This window comes from Aptenodytes patagonicus, chromosome 15 (genome assembly GCF_965638725.1).
Source record: "Aptenodytes patagonicus chromosome 15, bAptPat1.pri.cur, whole genome shotgun sequence".
NCBI lineage: Eukaryota > Metazoa > Chordata > Aves > Sphenisciformes > Spheniscidae > Aptenodytes > Aptenodytes patagonicus.
In genome coordinates, this window is record NC_134963.1 from 15,704,983 (window position 1) to 15,730,065 (window position 25,083).

General features: G+C 52.2%; 2 protein-coding genes across 10 annotated transcripts in view; one reads left to right on the top strand and one right to left on the bottom strand.

Moving 5' to 3' along the window:
• Nucleotides 1–539: 539 nt before the first annotated feature.
• On the bottom strand, nucleotides 540–24,712 carry LOC143167637 (acyl-CoA dehydrogenase family member 11-like). Of its 4 annotated transcripts, XM_076353280.1 has the most exons (16): nucleotides 24,549–24,711; nucleotides 22,996–23,484; nucleotides 19,254–19,486; nucleotides 18,513–18,612; nucleotides 17,469–17,586; nucleotides 16,470–16,612; nucleotides 16,219–16,368; nucleotides 15,578–15,672; nucleotides 15,203–15,302; nucleotides 10,193–10,333; nucleotides 9,302–9,394; nucleotides 8,780–8,887; nucleotides 2,796–2,967; nucleotides 2,488–2,554; nucleotides 2,012–2,184; nucleotides 540–944 (listed from the first exon to the last, which is right to left on the bottom strand). In XM_076353280.1, exons 2-15 carry the CDS (start codon nucleotides 23,293–23,295, stop codon nucleotides 2,058–2,060), a joined length of 1,947 nt encoding a protein of 648 aa, XP_076209395.1. In that variant the 5' UTR covers nucleotides 23,296–23,484; nucleotides 24,549–24,711; the 3' UTR covers nucleotides 540–944; nucleotides 2,012–2,057. The 4 variants fall into 4 exon arrangements, with proteins under 4 accessions (XP_076209395.1, XP_076209396.1, XP_076209394.1 ...); XM_076353281.1 differs by lacking the exon at nucleotides 540–944 and having other exon boundaries at nucleotides 983–2,184; nucleotides 16,219–16,335; XM_076353279.1 differs by lacking the exon at nucleotides 540–944 and having other exon boundaries at nucleotides 983–2,184.
• The window catches only part of HORMAD2 (HORMA domain containing 2), a 37,316-nt gene continuing 36,594 nt past the window's right edge, over nucleotides 24,362–25,083 (top strand). For all 6 annotated transcript variants that reach the window (XM_076353286.1, XM_076353283.1, XM_076353284.1 and 3 more), the window contains exon 1: nucleotides 24,362–24,571. The gene's annotated coding sequence lies outside the window, so the exon portion shown is untranslated. The remainder of the gene's footprint in view (nucleotides 24,572–25,083) is intronic.

Below are 25,083 nucleotides of genomic sequence, written 5' to 3' on the forward strand. Positions count from 1 at the left end.
TTTGGAGACGAGCACTCGGTGAGAACGGCGGATCCCGATGGTTTACCGGCAGCTCTGCAAACGGTTCCAACGCGATGCCTTTCACTTCGTGTCGCATTTGTCGCGTGCCGCCAGAGCCTTCTGCCCTTCCCGCGTGCAAACCTGGTGATGGACTTCGCTGCCGTCATCGCTCGGGCTAGAGCCACGTGCTGTTCCCTCGCTTTCCCGTTCTCCTGATTTTCACGCAGCACGACAGGTTTCTGTGCTTTGACACCTGCGAGACCTTTGACGCCAAACAACTACAGGGACGTAGGAGATTTTTCAAACCCAAATATTCTTTATTCACGTAAATGCATGTGTAAGGGACACGGAGAAATGCTGCAGTGGAAAGCCCGCGGGGGCTGGGGCTGCCTAAATGGCGTTTGTGTCATTTGAGAGGAGCTCCGCTTGGCTCAGCCCTGTGATCCTCGCGCTGGGACAGAGCGAGCCCCCAGAGCCTTCCCCGCCGCGTCCCATGGGGACTGCCCCCCCCCCCCCCCCCTCCCCCGGCACTGCTCGGCTCCTCCCTGGAGGCGGCGTTCGGTCGCTTGGGGCCTCCTGGATCTGCGGACTTTGGCCTCGGTGAAACGGTGGGCAACTTGTGCTCAGCAAACAGCTCCTTCCCTCCCCTCCCACTCAAGATCCTAGCTGCGGTAGCACTTCGCAGCTATACAGTCCAACTGCCTTTGTTCTAGTACTGTTTTTCTCCTGTTACTAGCAACTTTTTAATTAAAAACTTTCAGTCATCAGGGTAATACCAAGCAGGTAGACTGACGGGCCGAGGGTGAAGAGAAGCGCGCAGTCGGTGTGCAGGTGTTTGCTTTGGTGGAGGATTACTGGATTTCAGTCTAAAACTTAGGTCAGAATTTAAATCAGTATGAATTGCAGCATCATCAGGACACGGGCATAGGGAAGGTGTAAGCTTCCTGGAGGTAGTGAATAAAAGAAGTTTTCTTAAGAAAAATTAAATGAATTTTTTTCTTTAATTTTGGTACCAACTTGTACAGTTTTGATGTAGTTTGAGTGATGTAATTGAAATTACCTCCTCCCCTAAGCTGTCACAGAACAGCTTTGCAGGGCAGTGTTGACGCCGACCGTTTACGGAGCTGCAAACAGCAATTCGCTGTATCCCGTGTTTGAAATGCAGCAGGTCGGGAACGTTTTCCTCGCCCGTCCCGGCTGACTGCGGAGCCGAGTTAGCAGCTTTAGCGGGGACAAGGCGCCCCGCAATACGCGTGAAGGTAAAGCCTCTACTCCAGGTTAATGAAGTAAAAGCAAAGCTCGTTTGAGACAAGGTAGAATGTGAAAGGAAAGCACGAGCTGGCCTAAGCAGTGCCCCGTGGCTACCTCGCTTAACAATAGCCTTGGCTGGGAAAGCGGAAAGTTTGGGTTACAAAGCCTTTGTTTTACCCAAGGAGTTGCCCAGATCCCCCGCTGAGCCGGGGGTCCCGAGCCCAGCCCGTCGGTTCCCGTGGAGGTTGCTTGTATGAGGGGACGTACCATCCACGCAGCCACGGTGGGCGTAAGAGGCTGCCCCGGAAGAAGACCCCGTCCCTGGCAGGTGCCAGGGTGGAAGGCCATGTCTAGCACTGGAAAGCACGAAGGTGAACAGGGGAAACCCGTGTTTTTCTGTATTTAATCAGCTTCAAATAATTTTCAGTTTGATTTTGGTTGCTTTTCTTTAAAAAGAACACCGGTTGGTGCTTGAAGAGCTGCTGCTTTCCAGCCATTATCTGGATTTGATCGCTTAGACTTTGCCTAGAACACGGTACGAACGTTTCGGCGCCTCGGGCTGACCGTCAGTGGCTGTGTCTGCGTTAGCAAATAACTCGGCACAAAAGCGGTGGATTTCAGACTGGAGCAGGTGGTGCAGCTGGGGGTTACTCCAGAAGGATTTGGTCTGGCCCCCGGTGGAATGTCCCCACCACGCCCGTAATTCGCGGCTGTCTGAGGATTTTTGGATATTTTTGGGTTTTTTTGGATTGCAACCCACCTTCTGTTTCCCCTGGGGGTTGGACTTCCCAGTTGCCGCCGGTGAGTCACAGCCTGCTGCCGCAGGCAGGGCTGCCCTCGTACACCAGCGCGCCGTCCACGAGCGCTTCCTCAGCCTCGTAGCTGCTGTTCTCTAACTCCGCGGCCACAGGGCACAGCTCCTGGTTGCACCACCTGAACAGGGAATGCAAACGGTTTGTCCGAGCCCCGTGAGGCAGACGGTGCTGGTTTCGGCTGGAGGTCTGCCCGGTTTGGATCCCTCTCCTCGCTGCTAGAAGGGAGATTCCCCGTGGCAGGGAAGAGCCGTGATGTTGACGGCAACCAACCCAGAACGCCGTTTGTCTCCATCTACGACGACAGGAAATTTGGGTCTCGCCACGGCAGGGGGTCAGGTCGCTCGGAGAGGCAGAGCAAAGCCTGCTGCATTGCACAAGAAATCGTCTAAAACTGTTAGTGCTAGGGGAGGTTTTTGCTTACCTTCGAGCAGCGGAGATGTCTGTGGAGGAAGCATCAGGCCGAGCTGCGTGTTCGATTAAAAGAGCTCCTGTGGAAGAGCAGGAGACATCAGTGTTCCTGGGCTCCAGCCAAAACAGCAAGGGCTGGTGAAAAAGTGGGTGGTGGTTACGGCTCAACAGCACTGGCCAGGCTGAGCTGCCTCAGTTTGAAAGAAGGTGGGGACCGAGCTTAAACTCCACCCTTTACCCAGGTGTGAAACCAGGCCATTCTGGGGCCGATTCCTAGCCCTTTCCTGGTCCAAAATCCATCGTTTCTGTCTTTCCCGCTACCTGCATAGATCCTCGCTAGGGTGTAGGAGAAGTCTCTTGCTGCTAGCTCCATGGTCACGGCCCCCTTGGAACCAGCTGCTTGCGTGAACTGCGCAAGACTGCTGATGGCATCCCGCGTTTGCTTCACGGCGGGTTCCAGTTTCGCCGTGCTCGAAGCCAGCTCCAGTTTTTGCTGCAAAGAAAACAATCACAGGAAAAATTGCAGCCTATTTACCTTCTGCAAGGAAGCACGCCCAGCAGCTACTAACAAAAAGCTCGAATCAAGGTGGCTGTAACTCGCGCTGCCGTAGGTGGAGTGGCCCGAGCACCGCGCGGCAGCAGGAAAGGGGACGTTGCCAAAAGGAAACTCGCAGCCTTGCCCCAAGGACGGAGAATTCCTCAGAGCCAGACCCAGCGTGTTGCTGTTTCCGCGCTGGCTTTCCAGCTGCACGTGGGGACCAGATCACATCCCCAACTCTCTCTAATTACCTGTATCAGGTTCTAATTCTCCTGGGTTTTTCTTTTCGCTTCCACAAAGATGCTAAGAGTGGTGTCCAGGCAGGAAAATTCAGATTTAAAGCAGCTTTTCTCTGCAAGTCGTGTCGGTGGGAAAGGCCCCGGGACCAGAGTGGCTCTCTTTTGATGGGTGTCAGGCATTTAACTGTGCCTAAAAGCACCACCTAAAAGCTCCCCCTGGTTGAGCTAAGCTGCTGTTTCTCCAGTGTCCCAAATCTCTTTCGAAAGCACAAGCGATGCTCTGCCGAGAGAGTCTAAAATAGTTGCTCTTTTGACGTGGCATGCCCATGGCTGCCTGGGTGCAACTGGCAGAGGCTGGCCTTTAATCTGTGTTTCCCGTGTTATTCCCTCTTAGGAGGGATCGAACGAGAAGAGCGTGCCTTCTGCATGGAGCCGCCAGGCTGGGGCGGCAGCTCGGTCCCCCTGAAGTCACACAGGCGGAGAAGCAGCCAGCCCTCACCCCCGCAGCCATCGCTGACCTCCGGACCCTGCACACACCCCGCACCCCCCCTGCAGCACTCGCGGCTGGGCTCTGCTGCAGCAAAATAGGCCACGACCGTTCGGCCGCCCCGGGCACCCGCCCACGCTGCCTGCGTTCAGGGCTGGCCCTGCCTTCATCGGTGGGCAGGAGCCTCGTGCGCTGCGATAACATCTTTACAACGTTCAAACCCGCCTCTCTGCAGCAGAACTAAAGGATTACCTTAGACGGAATCGCAGAAAGGAAGGGTTGCACGTTTAAGTAGCTCAGCAGGTGGTAGGAGGTGCTTTTCATTAATTAGTCTCATTTGCAGGTTATTTACGAAGCTAAAGCCCGTAAGTATCTGCTGCGCAGAACTAATTTTTTATGTTTCTGAGGCTTTCAGCGCCTAAGTGATCATGCGGTTCCTCTTGCTAGTACGTGAAAATACAGCTCGTTCGCACGGTAGGACCCCGGACTGCACAAGCTGAACCCAGTTCTGTTTTCTGCGGTACGCCTGCGCATGGCGCCTTCTGCCTAACCATGGCCCTGTATTTTCTGACTATTAATACAAGAAAGACACGATCCTCAATGGATGCTGTGCTGTGCTCCAGGCAAAGCGGTACATAAATACTCGCAGCATATGCTGCACAAATACAAAAACATCATCGTTAAAGCGGTTAGGTCTAGTGCCAAGATAAAGTCCAAAGAACCCTCCAAGCCCACGGAATGCTAATAAGATGGTTTAAAAGTAGCTCGGAGCTTGTTGCTAACAAGGATCAAAGACCCCAAAGGCATAAACATATTCCCAGCAGCCTGGGCGGAAGCCAGCATCCCACAGGCCAAGCACAGAGACAACAGACGCGCTTCTGTCGGCACCCTCGCGCTAAAGGCTGGGGTACGAACCGCTACGTCCCACGCTGCCTTGCTTTGTAAGGTTTAAAGGCCTGGGCAGTACGGACCAGGAATATAAAAGCATCATTTTAACCTCAGGGGAAAAAAAAAAGACGTCGTATTCCCTCTGCTCTCCAATAATTTACACTCCCCTCCCCCCCCCCCCCGCAGATTACACTCATTCTTTTCCTAACCAAAAGCACTGAATCTTCTGAAAGATCAAGCCACGTTTTTCCACGCCCTCCCCTGCGTTTGAGAGCGAGAGGCTGGAGAGCTGCTTCAGGGACGATGCTGGAGGCAGGAGCAGCTCCTGTTTTCTCTCCTGCACGTCGATCTGCTCCAGTTCCTGGAGGGTGTAACTGAGGGGAGGCACACGCACGCGGCGGTGCTGGGCCAGCTGTACGGTTCTTTTCTGACTGAAATCATCAGAGAGCAAGAGAGCTTTAGAGCGCCAATATTTCCAATTCCTTCGGTTTTGTCCTGGTTTCAGCAGGGATAGAGTTAATTTCCTTCCTAGTAGCTGGTACGGTGCTGTGGTTTGGATTTAGGGTGAGAACAATGTTGATAACACACCGATGTTTTACTTGTTGCTGAGCAGTGCTTACACTAGTCAAGGACTTTTCAGCTTCCCATGCTCTACCGACTGAACAGGCTGGAGGTGCACAAGAAGCTGGGAGGGGGCACAGCCAGGACAGCTGACCCCAACTGGCCAGAGGGACATTCCATACCATGGGACGTCATGCTCAGTATATAAAGCTGGGGGAAGAAGAAGGAAGGGGGGGACGTTTGGAGTGATGGCGTTTGTCTTCCCAAGTCACCGTTAGGCGTGATGGAGCCCTGCTTTCCTGGAGATGGCTGAACACCTGCCTGCCCATGGGAAGGAGTGAATGAATTCCTTGTTTTGCTTTGCTTGCGTGTGTGGCTTTTGCTTTACCTATTAAACTGCCTTTATCTCAACCCACGAGTTTTCTCACTTTTACCCTTCCGATTCTCTCCCCCATCCCACCGGGGGGGAGTGAGCGAGCGGCTGCGTGGTGCTCAGTTGCCGGCTGAGGTTAAACCACGACAGGTTTTTACTGAGGAATTTTAAGACGCCGCTCATTTGTTTGCTCTCACTAGCTACCAGGCAAGATTGTCAGAATGGTTTTTGCTTAAAAGATTAATCATGAGTATTTAAAAATACAGCAACAGGAAGAACATCCAAAACAGGGCTAGAAGCACAAGTCTCAGATTAATGCTTCAAGCCAATATGTAGTCTCACTTTAATAACCTAGATTTATTTCCTGCCGTGTTAAAATTGTGGTTATGGTCTGAAAAGGACCTGAAAACACTATCACGTGTCTTACATTGTACATCCGATTCACAGCTAGAGTTTCAGCCCTACGCAGTCATTCTTGATGCGTAAGACAGTCGATTCTGAGCTCTGCAAGATGCTTGCAGGGCTGGCGTTCAGACACACCGCTGCACTGGGATGTGACCAAGTTTAACCTGAAGTGACTAAAATGCAATAAATCAAATAATTCCCCGGTGCTGTTTTAGAGGCACTTTTCAGATTGTAATTGAATTCTAAAGTACACCCGATGCTCTGGCTCAAAACGCCAGCTAATAAATTTTTAGTACAATGTGAAATGACTGCCCCCGTGCAGCATCCACCTGAAACTCCCACCACGGCTGAGCTGGAATCCAGGACTCCCGCTCACACTTGCTCTTCTCGCCATGTGTTCTCCTGAGGCTTTGCAGACGAACTGCCTCTGGACAGGGCGGCTTGTGACAAACTTGCCTGTGATCAAGAACCCTAAAAATTCAGCTTCTCAGAACCACACTGTGCGAGGATGAGGAAGTTCCCCGTATTTCCCTTTTCCTGAGGATAATTACGACACTGGGTTCCTGCTCCTAGGTCACAGCACCATCAGCGTTAGGTATCCCACCATCCGTAGAGGCAACTGACACAGGATAAAAGCAAAAATAGGTGGCAGTGGGGTCGGGGGGGAAGTTATCCTGAGATACGACCTTCAGAGAACAAAGTGCTGTGCTGTGCCAACAAAGTACTAATGCTGCTTTCTCCAAAGGAGCCTGTCATTGGGCACAAATCCTGCAAACTGAGAATCTTGATGGACAACCGTAAAATCAATTGTACTAGTTTTGTGTGCATCAATAAAAAGGAAATGGATTGGAGCAGTAAAAGTCCCTTTATGAAGGGCTAAATGATTTCCTCACTAGACGGGAATGGGAAGGATGTTTCAAAATGAGCCAGACTCCCAGAGACCGAAAGAATCTGGACACCTGGAGCTCAGAAAGAGGTTGTTTATCACCTGTGAGCGAAACCCTGATTCTGGCGTAGAAACTCGGCACGTTCCTGCCCGATGCTGCGGAGGCACTCTGCAGAAATACCTCCCGGTCTGCCTTTCCAGTGCCTGGCTACGTAAGGGAAAAGCTTTCTGACACGTCCAGGTTGAATTTGCCAAGTACGATCTATTACATCCAGAATCAGCGCATCAATACTGCTCTCCCAGCTCAGCCCGTTCCAGCCACTCCATCGCCACGCTCCGTGGACGTGGAGGCAGCCTCGGTGTGACAGGAGCAGCAAATGCAATGGCGCTTACCGGAATTTGGAGACCTTTAAGGTCAGTGCTCGCTTTTTCACCCTCTAGTCTTACATACAGCGTGATTTGTGGGAGCGCAAGAGCAATGATGAGCTTGTTAATTAATAAATCTCGACACTTGGTGTTACTGCTGTGCAGGTACCTGCTCTGAATCACGTTGCCGTGTTCTTTAGTGCTTCTCTGATTATCCAGTTGTTAAGAAGCTGGAGGGGCCCTCTCAGCTACTCCAGCGCGGTGCTCCGAGGACTGCAGTATGGCACCTTTGTGGGGTATTCGTTTAAATTAGCGTAAGCGTAAGCCTGTGGAGGCCGGCTTCTTTCCAAGTTATTTTTAGAGCCTACCACCCACTCCTTTCCTTCTCCACCCCATCACCCGCAGTGTCAGGCGAAGCTGCTTTTTATTAGCAGCTGGACCAGTTGGCTTTTTCATTAGCAGGTGTGCTCAGCCCCGCTTTATGAGCAGATTTGGGTTTCTTGTTCAGTAGTCAAATTGAGGTGTTTTTCCTTTATCAAAAGTTGTCCGAGAGGACGGTAAGAAAACACTCATCTCTGGAGGTCAGAGGGGTGCTCTGTACAGAATACAGCTGAGCTGGGGGTTTGAAGTGTAACAGAAGCTGCCAGCTGCGGCCACTGGCGAGAAGGAGTCGGGCTCTTCCTCGTGTGTTTCTGAAAGACCCATCCAGCTGTCAGTGCTGCAGGGAGTGCGGTGACCCAGACCTTTCCCTTCTCGTGGGGTCTGGATGCGAAAGTGAAGGCTACGCATAGTCAAAGCCAGCACTCCAGATGCCCAGGACTCCCCCACTGTATCTGGGCTAACGTAATCTGGATTGTTCTATCTGGATTAATAATCTAATCTCGGAGGGAATACCCTCGGATATGCCGATCACGCCTTTCAGGCTGGTTCCTGTCTCCCTTTATGGGACATATCAAGACAGCTGATGCTCATTTACCTTCATGAAATTCTGAGCTGCTTTGAACTCTCGGTGACTGCCTGTCATCTGAGCACCTTTAAAAGAGCAGCCTGTAGGCAAAGCCAGAGAACGGCAGATCTAAAGAGGCAGCAATGGAATTCCTTTGGCTCTTTCCATCTTTTCAGTGGGAATAAAAATAAAAGTCATAATGCAGTAGGCAGCTCTAGCGAAGGTTTAATATTCAGCAGTCTTGTGGTGTTTTTCCAGTTAAGAAACAAAACCACAGAATTATTTTGGGTTCAGGAAGGTGACTCTCTCACATTAAAAATATACTTGCATTGGTACCTGTCATGAGGAACTCTGGCAATGCAGAACTCTTCACTGCCGAGATGAAAGTATCTGCATTTTTTTGCAGCTCACAAGGATCCCAAAATGAGCACTGCCTGCGTTCTGCTTTTGTAAGTGCTATTTAAAGAGCAGAATTGTAAGACGCCTTCTGAACGCCTGTCTAAAGCTTTCAGTTTGGTCGTATTCCCTACCAGACCCAGGTAGGAGCGTAAACACCAAATGAGACTCTGCCGAGGTGGGCACATCAGGCTGACCGGTGCTTTTGATGTGGGCTCACCTGCACTGCGGAGAAGAACGCAGCCATCACCTGTCCTTGACTCTTGGTGAGGGATCGCAGGACATCAAGTGACAGGATATTTGTTGTTCCCTCCCATATGGACAGCACCTGTGGGGTGTAGAAGAGACTGTGGAAGAGCATGAAGGAGCCTTTTGGAGCGACTGCAATAAAGAAAGGGGAATGTGAGGAAGACATGGGGCAGAGCTAGGGGATATCAAGGGAATCTCCAGGGATGTCTTGCCTCACCACAAGTGGGAAGGAGCAGTGGTGATGGGAGCTAGGAGCCCAGCTCCATTACCGAGCTAGGCAACAACCCCAGCACCAGGAACAAATCACGCCCCCTCCCTGGTGGTGACTGGGCTCAGCACGAAGGCAACTAGGAGAGAGCTGCCACGCTTGGAGTGAGTCTGGGGAGGACTGTGTTTTCCCTTGAGCATGTCTTTAGCAGGCAACCACGGAGTACTGTGCAGGGGACTAGGTGACATGCAGGAGCTTCTTCTGCTTCTCCTGCTGCTTTCTTACCAGAGTATCGCGGACTATGACTGGCAAGCCTGTGTCCTCCATGTAACCTTGTCCTCCAAAACTCTCCATTGCCTCAACAACAACAGCAGAAGCCTGCAAAATGCAGAGAGCTGACATGATCCACACTGCACAAGGGGAAAGAGCGGCCAGAAACCTCTAACATCACCCAGCAGTTCCTGCTGGGATGGGACTGACCGGATCCCACTGATTTGCTGAGGCAGGTTGCTCGTTATACGCAGGAGGAGCAGCCCGGGGAATGAAGACTGAGTAACACTGAGAGAGAACCTGCAGGAGCAGTCAGACCTTGGGAGAAGATACAGGGAGAGCCTGTCTCAATACAGTCCTCTCTAGGTAAGGATAAACCTGTGGTTTGCTTGGTGCATGGGAGCACGTGTCTCTAGTCCAGGAGAGTCTTTACCTTCTACTTGCCTATGGTGTGTAAGCGTCTGTGTATTTAAGCTGAGGGCAATTAGAAGAGGGACAGACCCCTGAAGTTAAGGCTAATGCTAAGCCTTAACACCTTCTCTTTATTCATAACTAGGGGAAAGATATTCCCCCTGTGGCTCAGTGCCCCACTTTGGTCTTAGGGCAGCCTCAGCAGCATTCCTCTGTGGCATGTGGAGTACCTCACAGACAGTGCTGGCTCCATCTGTTCTGATCGGACGGCTGATCTGTGGCCTTGAGAGCAAAGGGACAAGTCTCCTACCCACAAAGTCCAGCCTCGGTGCAGAGCAGTAATTGCTGCAGGCCCTGCAGCTAGAGGTCACTGCCGGTATCCCCTGCTATCGCTGCCCTTCACGCTGGCCGTGTTAACACTCCTCTTTCCAGCTCTGTGGTTGCTCATGTGGCACGCAGCCCCACTCCGGGCTAACCAAAGGGGTTGCTCCATACCTGCTTCCCAGTGTACAGTTTGGCGACTGGTATCAGCAGTCTCAAGAGAAGCTGGTCTTGCTCACTCGCCATGTTGGTTTCTACAAGTCCAAGCAGACGAACGATCTCCATAAGCAGAAGAAACGCCCCTCGTGTCTGCACCTGCAAGCAGAGATAGCGGGGAGCTTCACTGGCAAGGATCTTTGACTCAGGCCGATTCCAGCCTGGTCTGCTGAGGTGCCATGAGATTATCTCAAAGGGATGCGCGATACTCGGACCTGGGCAAAATGCCACCCCTACCTGTACAGACCCACAGCTTCAGAGACAAAGACCACTGACCAGCCAAGGCACAAAGCATGAAATATTAAAGGTAGTCCGGAGCTGCCGCTCTTGGACACTACAATCTCGTACGAGGAAAGGGGCAATGCCATTTCATCAGGCCTGCTTGGAGCCTTATCAAAGCTCCCATCAGGCATCCAGGTCATAAATCCACATCCTTCCCAAGGGTGAGGGACATGAGACCGCACATCTCATGGTCAACCTCTGAGCACCAGGATCTGCAAGGCCTTTGACACATTTCTTGCTGAGCAACTTACTTCCCTGGCAAGTTGTGATTTGGGAAGCATCGGGATATGGAGCTCTGTAGCCCCTGTACATAGTGATGTGCTGTGGGACTATACAGGATCTGGCCTTTCTTTCAGAGGTGGAGTTCTGGCCCCAGGCTAAGAGATGCTGGAGCTTTAAGTTATGTTTGACAGATGTTGACCACTTTCCCTCTCCCCCACCTCGCAAGAGGATTTTTAAATACTGTTTTGAAATGTTCTCAGGGTTACTGTTCTCCTCTATCCTTCCAGTTGCAGGGAATGATGAGGGAAGAAACAGGAAGAGCCAGCAGATCAATACCTGGCTCCGAGCCTGGTGTCACCGGCAGAATTTTGGGGTTTTTGATCATGGGTCGGTCTACACGACACCAGGCCTGCTGGCGACAGACGGGGTACACCTGTCTCAAAGGGGGAAAAGGATCTTTGCACAGGAGTTAACAGGGCTCATTGAAAGAGCTTTAAACTAGATTTGAAGGGGGAAAGGGATAAAACCAGGCTCGCTAGAGATAAGCCTGGGGGCAGCATGCCGACGTTTGAGGGATGGTGTGCTAGCGAGGTCCTTCGGTCTGCTGTCTCAGTGGAGGTAGGGGATGGAGATCCATGCGGCAGCAAAGACGCAAGGGTTATGGATGTGTTAGAAACCACGGAAGCGCCTGAGAATGGTCACGTAGGAATTTAAGAGTTTCTCTCCCCAAAAAGGTGGTGGATCAATACCCCAACTGAAGCGCATCTACACCAGTGCACGCAGCATGGGCAACAAACAGGAGGAGCTGGAAGCCATTGTGCAGCTGGGAAACTATGATATAGTTGCCGTCAGGGAAACATGGCGGGATGACTCGCACAACTGGAGGGCTGCAATGGATGGCTGTAAACTCTTCAGAAGGGATCAGCAAGGAAGGAGAGGCGGTGGGGTAGCCCTGTACGTTAGGGAGTGTTTTGGTTGTCTAGAGCTTGACGATGGTGACGATAGGGTTGAGTGTTTATGGGTAAGAATGAGGGGGAAAGGCCAACAAGGCAAGATATCATGGTGGGAGTCTGTTATAGACCACCCAGCCAGGATGAAGAGGCAGACGAAATATTCTATAAGCAGCTGGGAGAAGTCTCACAATCGCTAGCCCTTGTTCTCCTGGGGGCCTTCAACTTACCAGATGTCTGCTGGAAATACAATACAGCGGAGAGGAAAGTCTAGAAGGTTCCTGGAGTGTGTGGAAGACAACTTCCTGACACAGCTGTGAGTGAGCCAACTAGGGAGGGGGCCCCGCTGGACCTGTTGTTTGTGAACAGAGAAGGACTTGTGGGTGATGTGATGGTTGGAGGCTGTCTTGGGCATAGCAGTCACGAAATGATAGAGCTTTCAATTCTTGGAGAAGGAAGGAGCGGGGTCAGCAGAACTGCCACCTTGGTCTTCTGGAGGGCAGACTCTGGCCTGTTTAGGAGCCTGGCTGACAAGAGTCCCTTGGGAGGCAGTCCTGAAGGGCAGAGGAGTCCAGGAAGGCTGGACATTCTTCAAGAAGGAAATCTTCAAGACGCAGGAGCAGGCTGTCCCCATGTGCCAAAAGACGAGCTGGCAGGGAAGAAGACCAGCCTGGCTGAACAGAGAGCTCTGGCTGGAACTCAGGAAAAAAAAGGAGAGTTTATGACCTTTGGAAGAAGGGGCAGGCAACTCAGGCGGACTACAAGGATGTCGTGAGGTTATGCAGGGAGAAAATTAGAAGGGCCAAAGCCCAACTAGAACTTAGTCTGGCTACTGCCGTAAAAGACAGTAAGAAATGTTTCTATAAATACATTAGCAACAACAGGAGGACTAAGGAGAACCTCCATCCTTTATTGGATGTGCGGGGAAACACAGTGACAAAGGATGAGGAAAAGGCTGAGGTTCTTAATGCCTTCTTTGCCTCAGTCTTTAATAGTAAGACCAGTTGTCTTCCGGGTACAGCCGCCTGAGCTGGGAGACAGGGATGGGGAGCAGAATGAAGCCCCCATAATCCAAGAGGAAATGGTTAGTGACCTGCTACACCACTTAGACACACACAAGTCTATGGGGCCGGATGGGATCCACCCAAGGGTACCGAGGGAGCTGGCAGAAGTGCTCACCAAGCCACTTTCCATCCTTTATCAGCAGCCCTGGCTAACCGGGGAGGTCCCAGGTGACTGGAGGTTAGCAAATGTGACACCCTCTACAAGAAGGGCCGGAAGGAGGGTCCGGGGAACTACAGGCCTGTCAGCCTGACCTCGGTGCTGGAGAAGGTTATGGAGCAGATCATCCTGAGTGCCATCATGCAGCACGTACAGGACAACCAGGTGATCAGGCCCAGTCAGCATGGATTTGTGAAAGGCACGTCCTGCTTGACTAACCTGATCTTCTATGACCAGGTGACCCGCTTAGTGGCTGAGGGAAAGGCTGTGGATGTGGTCTACCTGGACTTCAGTAAGGCCTTTGACACCATTTCCCACAGCATTCTCCTGGAGAAACTGACTGCTCATGGCTTAGACGGGTGTACTCTTTGTGGGGTAAAAAACTGGCTGGGTATCTGGGCCCAGAGAGTTGTGGTGAACGGAGTTAAATCCAGCTGGCGGCCGGTCACGAGCGGTGTTCCCCAGGGCTCAGTACTGGGGCCGGTCTTGTTCAATATCTTTATCAATGATCTGGACGAAGGGATCAAGTGCACCCTCAGTACGTTCGCAGATGACACCAAGTTGGGCGGGAGTGTTGATCTGCTCGAGGGTAGGAAGGCTCTGCAGAGGGACCTGGACAGGCTGGATCCATGGGCCGAGGCCAATTGTATGAGATTCAACAAGGACAAGTGCCGGGTCCTGCACTTTGGCCACAACAACCCCATGCAGCGCTACAGGCTTGGGGAAGAGTGGCTGGAAAGCTGCCTGTTGGAAAAGGACCTGGGGGTGTTGGTCAACAGCCGGCTGAACATGAGCCGGCAGTGTGCCCAGGCGGCCAAGAAGGCCAATGGCATCCTGGCCTGTATCAGAAATGGTGTGGCCAGCAGGAGGAGGGAAGTGATCGTGCCCCTGTACTCGGCACTGGTGAGGCCGCACCTCGAATACTGTGTTCAGTTTTGGGCCCCTCACTACAGGAAGGACGTTGAGGTGCTGGAGCGTGTCCAGAGAAGGGCAACGAGGCTGGTGAGGGGTCTGGAGAACAAGTCTGCTGAGGAGCGGCTGAGGGAACTGGGGTTGTTTAGCCTGGAGAAGAGGAGGCTGAGGGGAGACCTCATCGCTCTCTACAACTCCCTGAGAGGAGGTTGTAGCGAGGTGGGGGTTGGTCTCTTCTCCCAAGTAACAAGCGATAGGACGAGAGGAAACGGCCTCAAGTTGTGCCAGGGGAGGTTTAGATTGGACGTGAGGAAAAATTTCTTCACCGAAAGGGTTGTCAAGCGTTGGAACAGGCTGCCCAGGGAAGTGGTGGAGTCCCCATCCCTGGAGGTATTTAAAAGACATATAGATGTGGCGCTTAGGGACATGGTTTAGTGGTGGACTTGGCAGTGCTAGGTTAATGGTTGGACTCGATGATCTTAAAGGTCTTTTCCAACCTAAACAATTATACGATTCTATGAAAAATTTGCATGAAACTACTGCAGCCCAAGGGCAAGCGTTGGTGTTACACCACTTAAGAAAAGTAGTAGTGCCTGGGTGGGTGAGAGGAGAAGAACTGTGTGCCTTTTTGAAGTTTTAGTAGGGGTGGGAAGCCACCTGTGTCCTGTGGATTTAGTGAGCCGCTACACCTCAGTGTTGTGGCAAAGCTGTGAGACATTCTGCAGTGAGCAAAGGCCCACATGTGAAATTCCTCCCAGAGCCAGCGTGCCAATTCATGCTGCTCTCTTCCATTGTCTGTTACTGCCTTGGATGACATTCACATCTAGAGGCTGTACTTGAGCTCGGCGTCTTGTGGTCATGAGCACTGTGCAGGTACACAGTGAAGACAAACTTCTTGGAAGCTAAAGGGCACGGTGACTACGCAGGAATTCTCCAAGCCTGCTGGGAACAGCCCATCTCCTGGCGCGTGAGCTACCAGGGAAGTTGGATGAGTCTGTTATCAGCCTTGGACAAGAGTCTGTTAACTGCAGTTTAGGAGACTGTGGTGTCATGCTTGGACTCTGACGCTAATGGCCAACTTCAGAGGTCATGGCATATGCATGTAGGTGCATGCATGAACTCTGGCACTCCTCTCAGGATAGCTCCCAGGTAATTGTTGTTTAGGATAACGTGAAGTCCAGCAGAGAAGCTAGGTCTATTGTCAGATCAAATCCCACTAGAATATGACAATTCCCCTGCTGCATACATCTCACTGTAGCAGGAACAGCCTTCTACATCTGACTGTTGCACACAGAGGCAGGCTGGCGGTGCTCATTAGCAGCTGAGGACCTCTGCCCTCTTTCCTCGCCAACAGGGTCAGCTCAGCTCCCAAAAGCCTTACCTCCATCCGGGCTATCGTCTGCATGTGTAGGGGATGGTCCTTGAGAAGCTTCCCAAAGGCAACCCGCCTACGGGCGTACTCCCTGCTCAGACTGATCATCCTAGAGAGAATACAGCCAGGGGAAGCAGTTAGGCCAGCAACCTTCCACTTCTGAGCCTTCCCTTCCAGCCACCCCCACTGGAAGAACCCTGCTCAGCTGTAGCACACCAGCCTAGGTCACCCACCCACAGGCCAACCTTCTCCAGCACTGCTGGCTTCCAGACCTGTGCCTGCAAAGGCATTAGATGCCAATCAGTTGCAATGCTGAGCATTGCGAAGTCCCCTTGTCCTGATAAGCTGCTCCTTCAGCTCTGGGGGGATCCATGCTGCCTTCACCTTCTCATGGAAGCTACTGCACCAATGACGTTGTGGATCCGAGTTACGTTCAGCATGTTGGAGATGGAGGCCACTCCACGACCCTCTGCAGAGATCTGAAAGCATCAAGGAACAAAGGCCGACGTGAGCCTTTTGCACAGCCTTGGAAGCGGATGCATATCTAAGTGAAAGTTGTGTCAACAGACAGACAGATATATGCTGCCCACTCCGTCTCTGTCCTCAGGCACCACAAAGATCTGCTTGCTTTAAAATACGGCTGTCTCATTTTAGCCGAGTCTGTGGCACGACCAGAGAGGTGGCTTTGGAGACCACGTCAGCATGATCAGTTCTGGTCCCTGCTGCTCGTTCCTACCTGCATGCTACACGGAACTGTCCCTCAGCTGGGTCAACGCAACTGGATTAGGGAAACGACGAGCCTAAAATGACTTTTTTTTTCCTTTTCCCCCTCCCGTCTTTTCCTGAGCTCTTCTCAGCTCTGTCCCACACACAGCCCCGTTGCTGAAGCGCCCTGCGAAGTGAACAGCCAGCCACAGAGGTGGAAGAGAGGAACTTTTTCAGTTGGTATCACTGCCAAAACCCCCACGAGTGGTCTGCTGTGCCAAGCCAGCCCAGTCCCAAGAGGAAGGTGAAACCTTACGTACTAGCTCTGCTTTAGCTCCATCTAGCCATAGCTCTGCTGTTGCCATCTGCCGCGTGCCCAACTTGTCTTTCAGCCTTTGCACCTGGATGCTGTTCAGCTTCCCCTCCTCATCTCGAACCTTCAGGAAGAACAGGGACAGGCCGCTGGAACCCTGGGGCCATTGAAAGGCACGCAAAGAAGATTTCATTACGATGAAACAAGGAAGAAAAAGGATGCCCCTGCTCCTTCACCTGGTTCCACCATCAAACAGACCTGTTTTACTTTTCCTTCAGCATCCGCTACCCTGGCCAGGGTTAATGTCACATCAGAATCAGCAGCCGATGTAAACCATTTAAAACCATAGAGACGATATGTACCATCTGGCTGCTTTCTGGCCACTGTCTCAGTGCCATTAGCTGCAAGAAAGGAGAAGATCATCTTGGCTTTATGGGAACTTCTGTATCAGTCAATGCTGATTTTTGGTTTAAGCAGCAGCTCTTTTAAGTCATCTCTTGCTATCAAGATGGAGTATGGATTAGCTGCTAATCTCTTCCATGACACTGGATAAGAAATGCAGCCAGAGTTAAGTACTAGAAAGGAAATATGTTCTGTTTAACACGAGCCTTTCCAGCAGTTGCTCCAGGCTAACAGCTGGTAGTGGCAGTGCTTTGTAAGCAGAATGCACCACGGTGTATAATCCAGTGCCTCCATTTCTTTAGGAGCTACCACGGCCAAGAACAACAAAGGGTGCTACGGAATCGGGAGTCCTGCAATGATGCACATCTTTCACTCCACAGCTGACCCTTTCACTTCTTCCACCAGGAAACCAACTGCAGCTTCACGAGATGCAGGTGACTCCCCTTCCACATTTCTTGTCTCCGCAGCAGAGTTCTGAAGTTTCCCGGCCTGTCACACTATTACTAACATTAGTCAAGGCATAAAAGTTGAAGGCCCAGAATGCTTTCTCAGTCCCAGCTGGGATGGGTCTGACTGTCTTGCTCAAGGTTTAGATTATAGAGCTAGACATCAGTGTGTTACCTGTGCAAGGAACACAGCTCTGTACCTGCCTGCGCGTACTGCATGCATCAGCGGACAGAAGCTGGGCCTTTTGTTGGTTAAAAAGCAGAGCTAGGCAGAGGATTTGGATGACTTCTGCTGAAGTTTCCCAAACCAGCTACCTGGCTTTGTAAGTTCCCCACACCCTCCATTTTCTCGGTTCTCGCTAACACATCCAGCTGCTGCTGCAGTTGCTTCCCACCTCAGAACACGTACCAACATCAGAGCCTCCCCTGCGCTCGGTCATCCACTGGCCAGAGGTCCAGAACTTCTTGGGGTCACGGGATGTCAGATGGTCAAAAGCGTTTTTCAGAGATCCGGGAATACCTAGTGACTGTTTTGGGGGAGGGAAAAGAAACTTAGATGAACATAACACAGTAGATGAAATTAGGCAGTTGCCTTAACTAACACTGGTGTGTCCTAGGCTCAGAACGGACGGTCCGCAAGCAGGCGAGCGGGGCACTGAGTGTCCTGCACTGCAGTGCATCCGCATGTACTGCTGAGAGTCTGTGAAACTGCCCAGCTCCTACACAGCTGCTAGAGCACTGTGCAGACAGAAGGTGCAGACTTCTGTCACAAAGGAGAGTGCCGAGCATCCCTACCCCCCTCGGATCCCTGCACCACTAGACATCTGGACAGAGAGCTTTCAAAACAGCACATGTGCCAGGGTATCGGCATACATTCATATACGCTGGATGTCACCAGCACCCAAAGAGCTGCAGGAAAGAGGTAACTGCCTTAAGCTTTTTTTTCTTTTTATTGAATTAAAACGCCCAGGGCTAGCTACTTAAGGGCTAGCTTTTCTCTGCATCCTACATAGCCACTGACATAGTGCAAAGGGTGTCGCTAAGATGCAGAGCCAAATCTTCAGATTGGGAAAGTCTTGCTAACTTGGTTAATTTACACCAGGTACGGATCTGGCCCAATACATTTAACTGCCACTCCACACAAGGAACAGGAAAACAAACTATCGCATAGTAAAAACATATGGGACACCTTTCCAACTACCTGCGGTGCCCCAGGCTTCATGTGCTTTATTGTACAGTGTTCTAAGTAAATATAAAAGCTAGCCTGGGCACAAAGACTTTGTAATTAAAGGAGGAAGGCAGTGGGAGACGGAGCTGAGTCACAGAGCAAGGAAGGGCCATGCCCAGAGCCAGATGGCAGATCAGGTCTCCTCCGTCCTTGGCCAGTGCTCCAGTCTCTAACCAGCGCTGCCAGGACGTGGGCTGTGCCCTCAGAGACCAGCTGAGCTCATACCTCAATGACTTTGGCTGCTCCATCAGTCATGGCCAGCGGACAGTTGAAACCTCCAGAGGAGCTTGAAAATAAATACAGTTTGACAGCCTGATGCAGACGGCTAGGAAAGAAAGAGAGTGAAAACAGACAGGTTATGCAGCAGTTCCACAGCAGGAGGACAAAACATCTGGACTAGGAAGAGAGGAACAAAATACAGCCAAAACAGGTGAGAATCAGACCGCTCATTTCTGAGAGGGCAAAAACTGTTTCAGCCAGGAAGAGAGAAGAGGAGCAGCAGAGTTTCTCAGTCCCAGAGGGACTGCCAGTGCAAGGCGGGATGGAAGGGACTGCTTGCCAGCTGGCGCACATTAAGTGCAGTTTTTAAAAAGAAGACATGTGGGTCTGTCCCCAGAGGCTAGAATACAAAGAAACTGCAAGTAAAATCCCAGACCTTTAGCTGCGTTACCACTAACGCATGTAAAGCTGGAGCAATGCAGGGAACTGCCAGGCCCCAGAATCAGGAAGGTGACATCAAAGAATATTGTGATCAACTGTAGGCCATTAGTTACGGCTTATCATTGCTGATGTGGAACATTACAGCGGACAGACACTGCTGTTCAGTACAGCGGTAGGTGTGCTTTTGTCCATGCATCGTCTGTTACCCATTATACAACAAGAAGTTCAGTCCTACAGGATGCTGCATATACCTTGCTAAGAATTAACCAGGAAGGCACCAGGTCATTCCCATTCTCCCCCAGTTACCTCCAGTTGGAGTATCTTCTCTCATAGGCCTCAGCAATCAGCCCCTCTTCTGCCGCAATCTCTTTCATCCTCCTCCAGGCCGAGCAGGTGACAATGTGATCCACCCGCTGCCCCCAGGCATCATACTGCCGAAACACAGGGGGGTTCAACTCGCATTCCCATCCTAGAGGTTTGATCTTGGTTAGAAGACGGTTTCCAAATCTCTCCAGATCCCGATTCACCTCCTCCAGTACCTGCGAAGCAACAAGAAGAGCTCTTCAGCACCCTGCTGGAAGGCAAGGAGCCTCAGTCCTAGCTGGAAAGGCAAAGGACTGACCGTATCGTCCTGCAGTGCTAGTGGTCTCTTGCCACTTGGCCCTTCCATGCGTTCTGTAATGCAGCAGGACAGCCTGCCTCTCAGCCTCTGCTGGCACAGCTGTGCTCAGCTGTCACTTTTTTTTTTCCCCCCTAAATAATTTTTTCAAGTTACTTTTGGCAGCATCTCTGGATTTTACAAAAGACAGAAGAGCTTTTGTATCAGGGCTGAGAACGACACAGATGCACATGAGCAGGGGGGTTGGACGAGAGGATCTCCAGAGGTCCTTCCAACCTCAGCCACTCTGTGATTTACTGCCGGAGAAGAACGCCAGGGGAAGAGCTGCCAAAAAGGGAAAGCCTTCATCCGTATAGGAGAACTTCCACTGGCCTCAGTAGTTACCTGCCTATCAGATTAGAAAAGGAGGGACGGAGCAATCTTTTGAGCTTCAGCCCGGCACCCAGGGTGCCTAGATTCAAATTTCCACCCTGCATCCAGCTTCCTGAATGGCCCTGGATAAGGATTCATGTGCCCTCGTTTCAGCCAGGCTTGGCTGACTTGGACAGAGTAGTCTGTCCACAGTTAATGGAGGGAAACCGGCACCCGCAGAGGAGTGATTCATTCCAACCCTCTCAGATTCCTATTTTAAGGTGACAGGAATTGCCTTCTGCAAGTGCTCTTCACTGTCTGTGGCCAAAGCCTAGCGAAGTTGCCTAGACTTAAACAACCTGACTTATAGATGATTAAAATTAGGCCAGGTGGACCCAACCTCTAGCACTGTTGGACCCTTGTTAGCATAAATACATCCAAGACCATAATGAGGGTCACAGAAGCACCTGATCTTTCATTAGGGGACTATTTTTTGCTGTTCTCTACCCCCTCAAGAGATGCTCGTTTCCTCCTCAATATAACAATTGTGGCGATGAATGCCATAGTTGCTGTAACCAAAAATGGTGCAATTACAAAACACATTAATTTGCTGTTGATGAAATACAAACACTGCTTCTTCCTTTCCCTGCTTCCCCCTGTATTGATTTTTCATTAAACTACATCCCGTATGATTGATTCTTTCATCGTTCTGCCGTTCCGCGTGTGTAATGAGGATCCAGCACACACTGGCCAGTTAGTACTCTGGAAGTCTCCATCCTCAGACCAGCCAGTTTTCCTTCAGGTGAACGGTGAAATACTCAGCATTAAAAATCACAAAACAAGCCAAAACCATGCATGAGAGCCCTGTCAACTGGTACAGCTCACGCTGCCCTCCCGTTTGCTGTCGGTGGCGCTCAGCTGGGACGGGTGTATGCCTCCAACGCTTATCATAACTTGACAACAGTTTGAAGGTTGTTTTAGAGGCATAACCTAAGAACCCAAGGTTCATGGACTTTGCTGATCCCTGAAGCACAAGAACCTTTGGACTGTTTACCTGGTAGTTTTTTGTGGGCAGAAGAATATGAGTCTACCAAATAGGTCTCAGCACACTACAGTGAACTCAAACTACAGCAGTCCCTTCGCCTCATCCACATTTTCTAAAAAAAACCAAACCAGAGTGCCTATCTGTGAGCTCATGCCCTGACCACACTTAGCCTTACAAACCACCGTGTGGCCCGAGTGAATGTATTTATTTTCGAGGTAAAAGAACAAAATCAGAGCTCCTACATTTGTGACTGCTGACTGTAACACACAGCAGCCTGGGCGCGCCAGAAAAACGTACACCAGGATACGGAGGGGGCATCTGTAAACCATCAGGGTCGGGGCTGAAGCTGCTACCTAGCAGCATCTGCTGGGTGGTCTCATTCACCCTCATCTGTCCTTTGATGTCCCAGGGATGAATATATTGGAAATGCGCAAATTATTGCATGTTAAGAGCGCAAACAGATGATCCTTTATATTAAAGGATATATTTTCAGGGGGATCAAAGATCAACAGATACCTCTCCACAACGGTGCCCAGAAAAAGCAGGTGCTTTCTTCTGTGTTCTCCAGAAACCAGCTTCAAAGAAAGAAAGAAATCTTTTGCTCCATTCCAGGAAAATGTCTGTGTTCACCACTGAACGCAGGTGAACAGTACAACAGGAATCAACCTCCAGCGTGGTGTCTGCTTCAGTGGGACACACAAAGCATCATCTGTTGCTGCTCTCCTGGAGAGGAAGGTGTTCATATGGAGAGCCAGCTCTCAGGCTGCAGACGAGCGGGTGCTGCGGGAAGCAGACAGCAGCGACTGGGCTCTCCCTTTCAGCAGCGAGGCAACACTGCCCCGCTGGGACCAAGCACAGAAACGTAAGGGAGATGCTGCTGATTCTCCGGTAGATTTTGCAGCCGCTTTGTCTCTTTGGGGAAGGAGTGGAGAGCAGCTCTCAGCCTTCGTGAAAGACAGCACTGGTCCTTTTACTCTTTGGGAGATCTGAATCATGCTTCTTCCAAAGGTGCGGATTAGGAGCGAAATCTTCGTGCTTGCCCAAAGGCATCCTCCTTTCCCCCATCTCCTCTTCTGGCAAGAAGGCCACAGTGGTGCTTAGGGAGGCCTCATTCCTGTCTTTGGTGATGGCTGTGACAAAAGCAAGCTCCCAGGGTTGCCTCCACATTCTCACTACCCCACGTCTGCAAGGCCTCGCAGACCTGGAGAGCCATGAGTGGCAGGAAGAGCATCACTGAAAGCCAGGTTCTGCCCCTCTACTCACCCGCTGGCTTTACAGGTCATTGCATTGCTTCTGCTGGAATAAATCACGGAGAGAGGTCACACTCTGCTCCACGAGATCTGGTCCTTGAAAAGTGGGAAACAGTTGCGGTCCTTGGGGCGACAGCAGAGGACAGCCAGTGAGATGAGCCGCCTCCTCCCGGGGGTTCCTGTAGGACTGGACCTCACAGAGCAGAGACCCGCAGCTCAGGGTCTTACCCCACCTCTCTGCACCCCTGCAATCCGTACAGGGCCTTCCCTGTCTGAAAATCAACCCAGAAAAGCCAATGACCTGTGCTGAGAACAAGCAAACCCCAACGGGCCTTTGCATCCTCTTGAGCGCTGCGAACAGCCCCGTTCCTTCGGAAAGGAATTTCCTTAAAAGCCCCCCTTCCCCAGGGGGAGAGAGGTGGACTGGCACAGCAGAGTTTGGAAGCACCTTAGTTTTTTCCCTTTCTCTGAAATTTCTTTCTCTGGATGACCAGACAACAAACGCCCGCACTGACAATCCCAAAACAACACCCTTGTTGCAACACCCAGACCAGTCACCGGAGTCCACTAAGCCACTTTCTATTTCTGTTTGTGTCCTGGCAGTATTTTTCACCCCTGCACTGATTCAAAGAAAACAAATCTAAAGAATGCTGATAAATTCCCCCCAGTTAAACACTTGAAGGCACAAAAGGGCTCAAGGAAATGTTCAATTCACAGTCTTAAACAGTGACCTAGCCAGAGCTGTAGTGTGTACACACAGAAACACAGACATGCACGCCAGACCTTGGGAGGAAGGTGCGTTTTCAAGTAACTCCGAAGCAAAGCATCTTCCAAATACTGGTTCCCAGTCTGGGGCTGCTCTTGGAAGAGGGTCTCGGTTTCTCTCCTTGCAAGGGGCATTTCTAGATCTCCTAATGCTTGTTTCTCCCGCATGCCAACCTGTTGCTCCTGCCCCGCGGTCGTGTTGATCCCTTTACGACTCGGCGGTTGGCACCTCTCCCAGACGCGAGGCAGAAAGCGACCCGACTGCCACGGCTTGCAGGTAGCACTGGATCTCCACCAAGGCAGGCGACAGGTAAACATGATCCTGCAAAGCCCTGAGTGTGTCACACCAACAGCTCTCACCTCCAGACCCTTCCTCGGCTGACAGCAGCACCAATCCCGTTTTGTCTTAATGTTGTGAAGTTATTCTTGAAAAATCAATGATGTCTTCTCTCCTCCCTCGGGGAGGAGCTTTCCAGCAGCTGTTGTCAACTGAACCGGGGAAAAGGTCTTTGGAAAGAGATCAGAAAACGGCCTGGAAAAACACAAGTACTCGGAAAACACAGTGTCCTCCCCTACCAGCCGGGCAAACCATTGTAACCAGCCAGACCGACATTGCCGGAGCTGGGGGAGCCAGGGGGGTGTTCCCACCAGCACCCCGCTGAATTGCCTGGGATGATAACGGGGTAGAGATGAGAAGGAAAAAACACATTTCCTCATCCAAAGAATGACAAAATGCCTGGAAATGGGAAGAAATGGTTTGGGCAGGTTATTCTGTAAATAAGGAACTGCTGAAATAGGGAGTTCATCCTCCTTGCCTGCGTTGTAACGCTAGCTCCGAAATAATCTGCTGCTTATGAAGTCCCTGGTGCCTTTGGGTCAGGGCGATATTAAAAGTCTCCCTTTCCCTAGGGAAGTACTGCAATATTCTAAGTGTCTTCGGGCTTCGAGCAGTTTAAAACCTGCACCTGATTTAGGGTGATGTGCTGCTAATAAAACCAGTATTTTACTTTAAAACAAGTTTAAGCAGGTACGATACCGAACTGCTGTTACAAGCACGACTGTTGGAGCCTCAAGCATGGGGTGAAGGCCAGGGACATGTCCCAGCCCCAGCATGAACTCGGACTAGCTGGAGAGTGGGTGGGTTAGTAAAGCAAAACCCGTCAGCTTTCGCCCCAGCCCAGCCTCACAAGGCCACCCTGATTTCTTGTTTGGATATTCAGGTACTTGTTTGGTGGCGTCTCTTGAGGCGGGCGCGGCGGCCGAGCCAGCCCTGTCAGAGCCACCCGAGGCGTCAGGCCTGCGCCACGCTCCAGCACCCGCCGCCCCCCCGCTGCCTCAGGGCTCGGCACACACCGAACGCTCCGACCACGCAGAAAACGGCTCCTGCAGCTGCGACCGGGAAGCCCAGCCGCGCTCCCGCTCCGGCGGGGCCGCAGCCCTGCCGGCGGCATCTGCTCCGGCCACGGCACCGGCTGCCGAGAGGGGCCGGCGTCCAAAGGCGCCGGTGTTTTTCACGTGCGTGGCCTCCCGCCTCCCGCCACGGCCGTGCTGCTCTTTCTTCCCCGGGTCACCTCGTTCCGACCGAACTCGTGAGGTGCGGCGTTAAACCCCTTCGGCAGGGCCCGGGGAAGGAGGCGGAAACATCCCCCGCGGGGCTGGGCACGGGCGCCCTCGCACCGGCCCCGGGAAACACCCGCGGCCCCGTTTCAGCGCTGCCGGGAGGGTGCTGCTGGTGCCGCCGCAGGCTTTCGAGCGGCACAAGCGGCCCCCGCCGGGCGCTTTCCCTCAGCCGCGCCCGCCATAGCGGAGGCCTCGGGGCCTCACGGCGACGCCCCGCCCTCCGCTCGCCCCCAGCGCCGCGCAGGCCCGGGGGGCCCGCGGCACCGCGCCGGGCCGAGCCCAGCCCAGCCCAGCCGAGGCGGCGGGGGGAGCCCGCGGGGCCGGGGCCGGGGCTGGCGGCGCAGGTACCGCCGGGAGGCGGCGGCGGCGGCGGAGGAGGAGGAGGCCGCGCCTCAGGGGGACCCTCCCGTTCCTCAGGGGGGCGGCGGGTGCCGCCGGGTGAGGGGCAGGACCCGGCCCCGGGTGGAGCCCGGCCGGGCCTGAGCT

Excerpts from the sequence above, each read along its gene's own strand:
- LOC143167637 (XM_076353280.1), bottom strand. The coding sequence starts at position 23,295 with ATGTTTACCTGTCGCCTGCCTTGGTGGAGATCCAGTGCTACCTGCAAG. Across the intron at positions 15,303-15,577 it reads GCAGTAGCTTCCATGAGAAG|GATGATCAGTCTGAGCAGGG; the intron begins GTGAAGGCAGCA and ends TATTCTCTCTAG. Across the intron at positions 2,185-2,487 it reads GACATCTCCGCTGCTCGAAG|GTGGTGCAACCAGGAGCTGT; the intron begins GTAAGCAAAAAC and ends TTCCCTGTTCAG.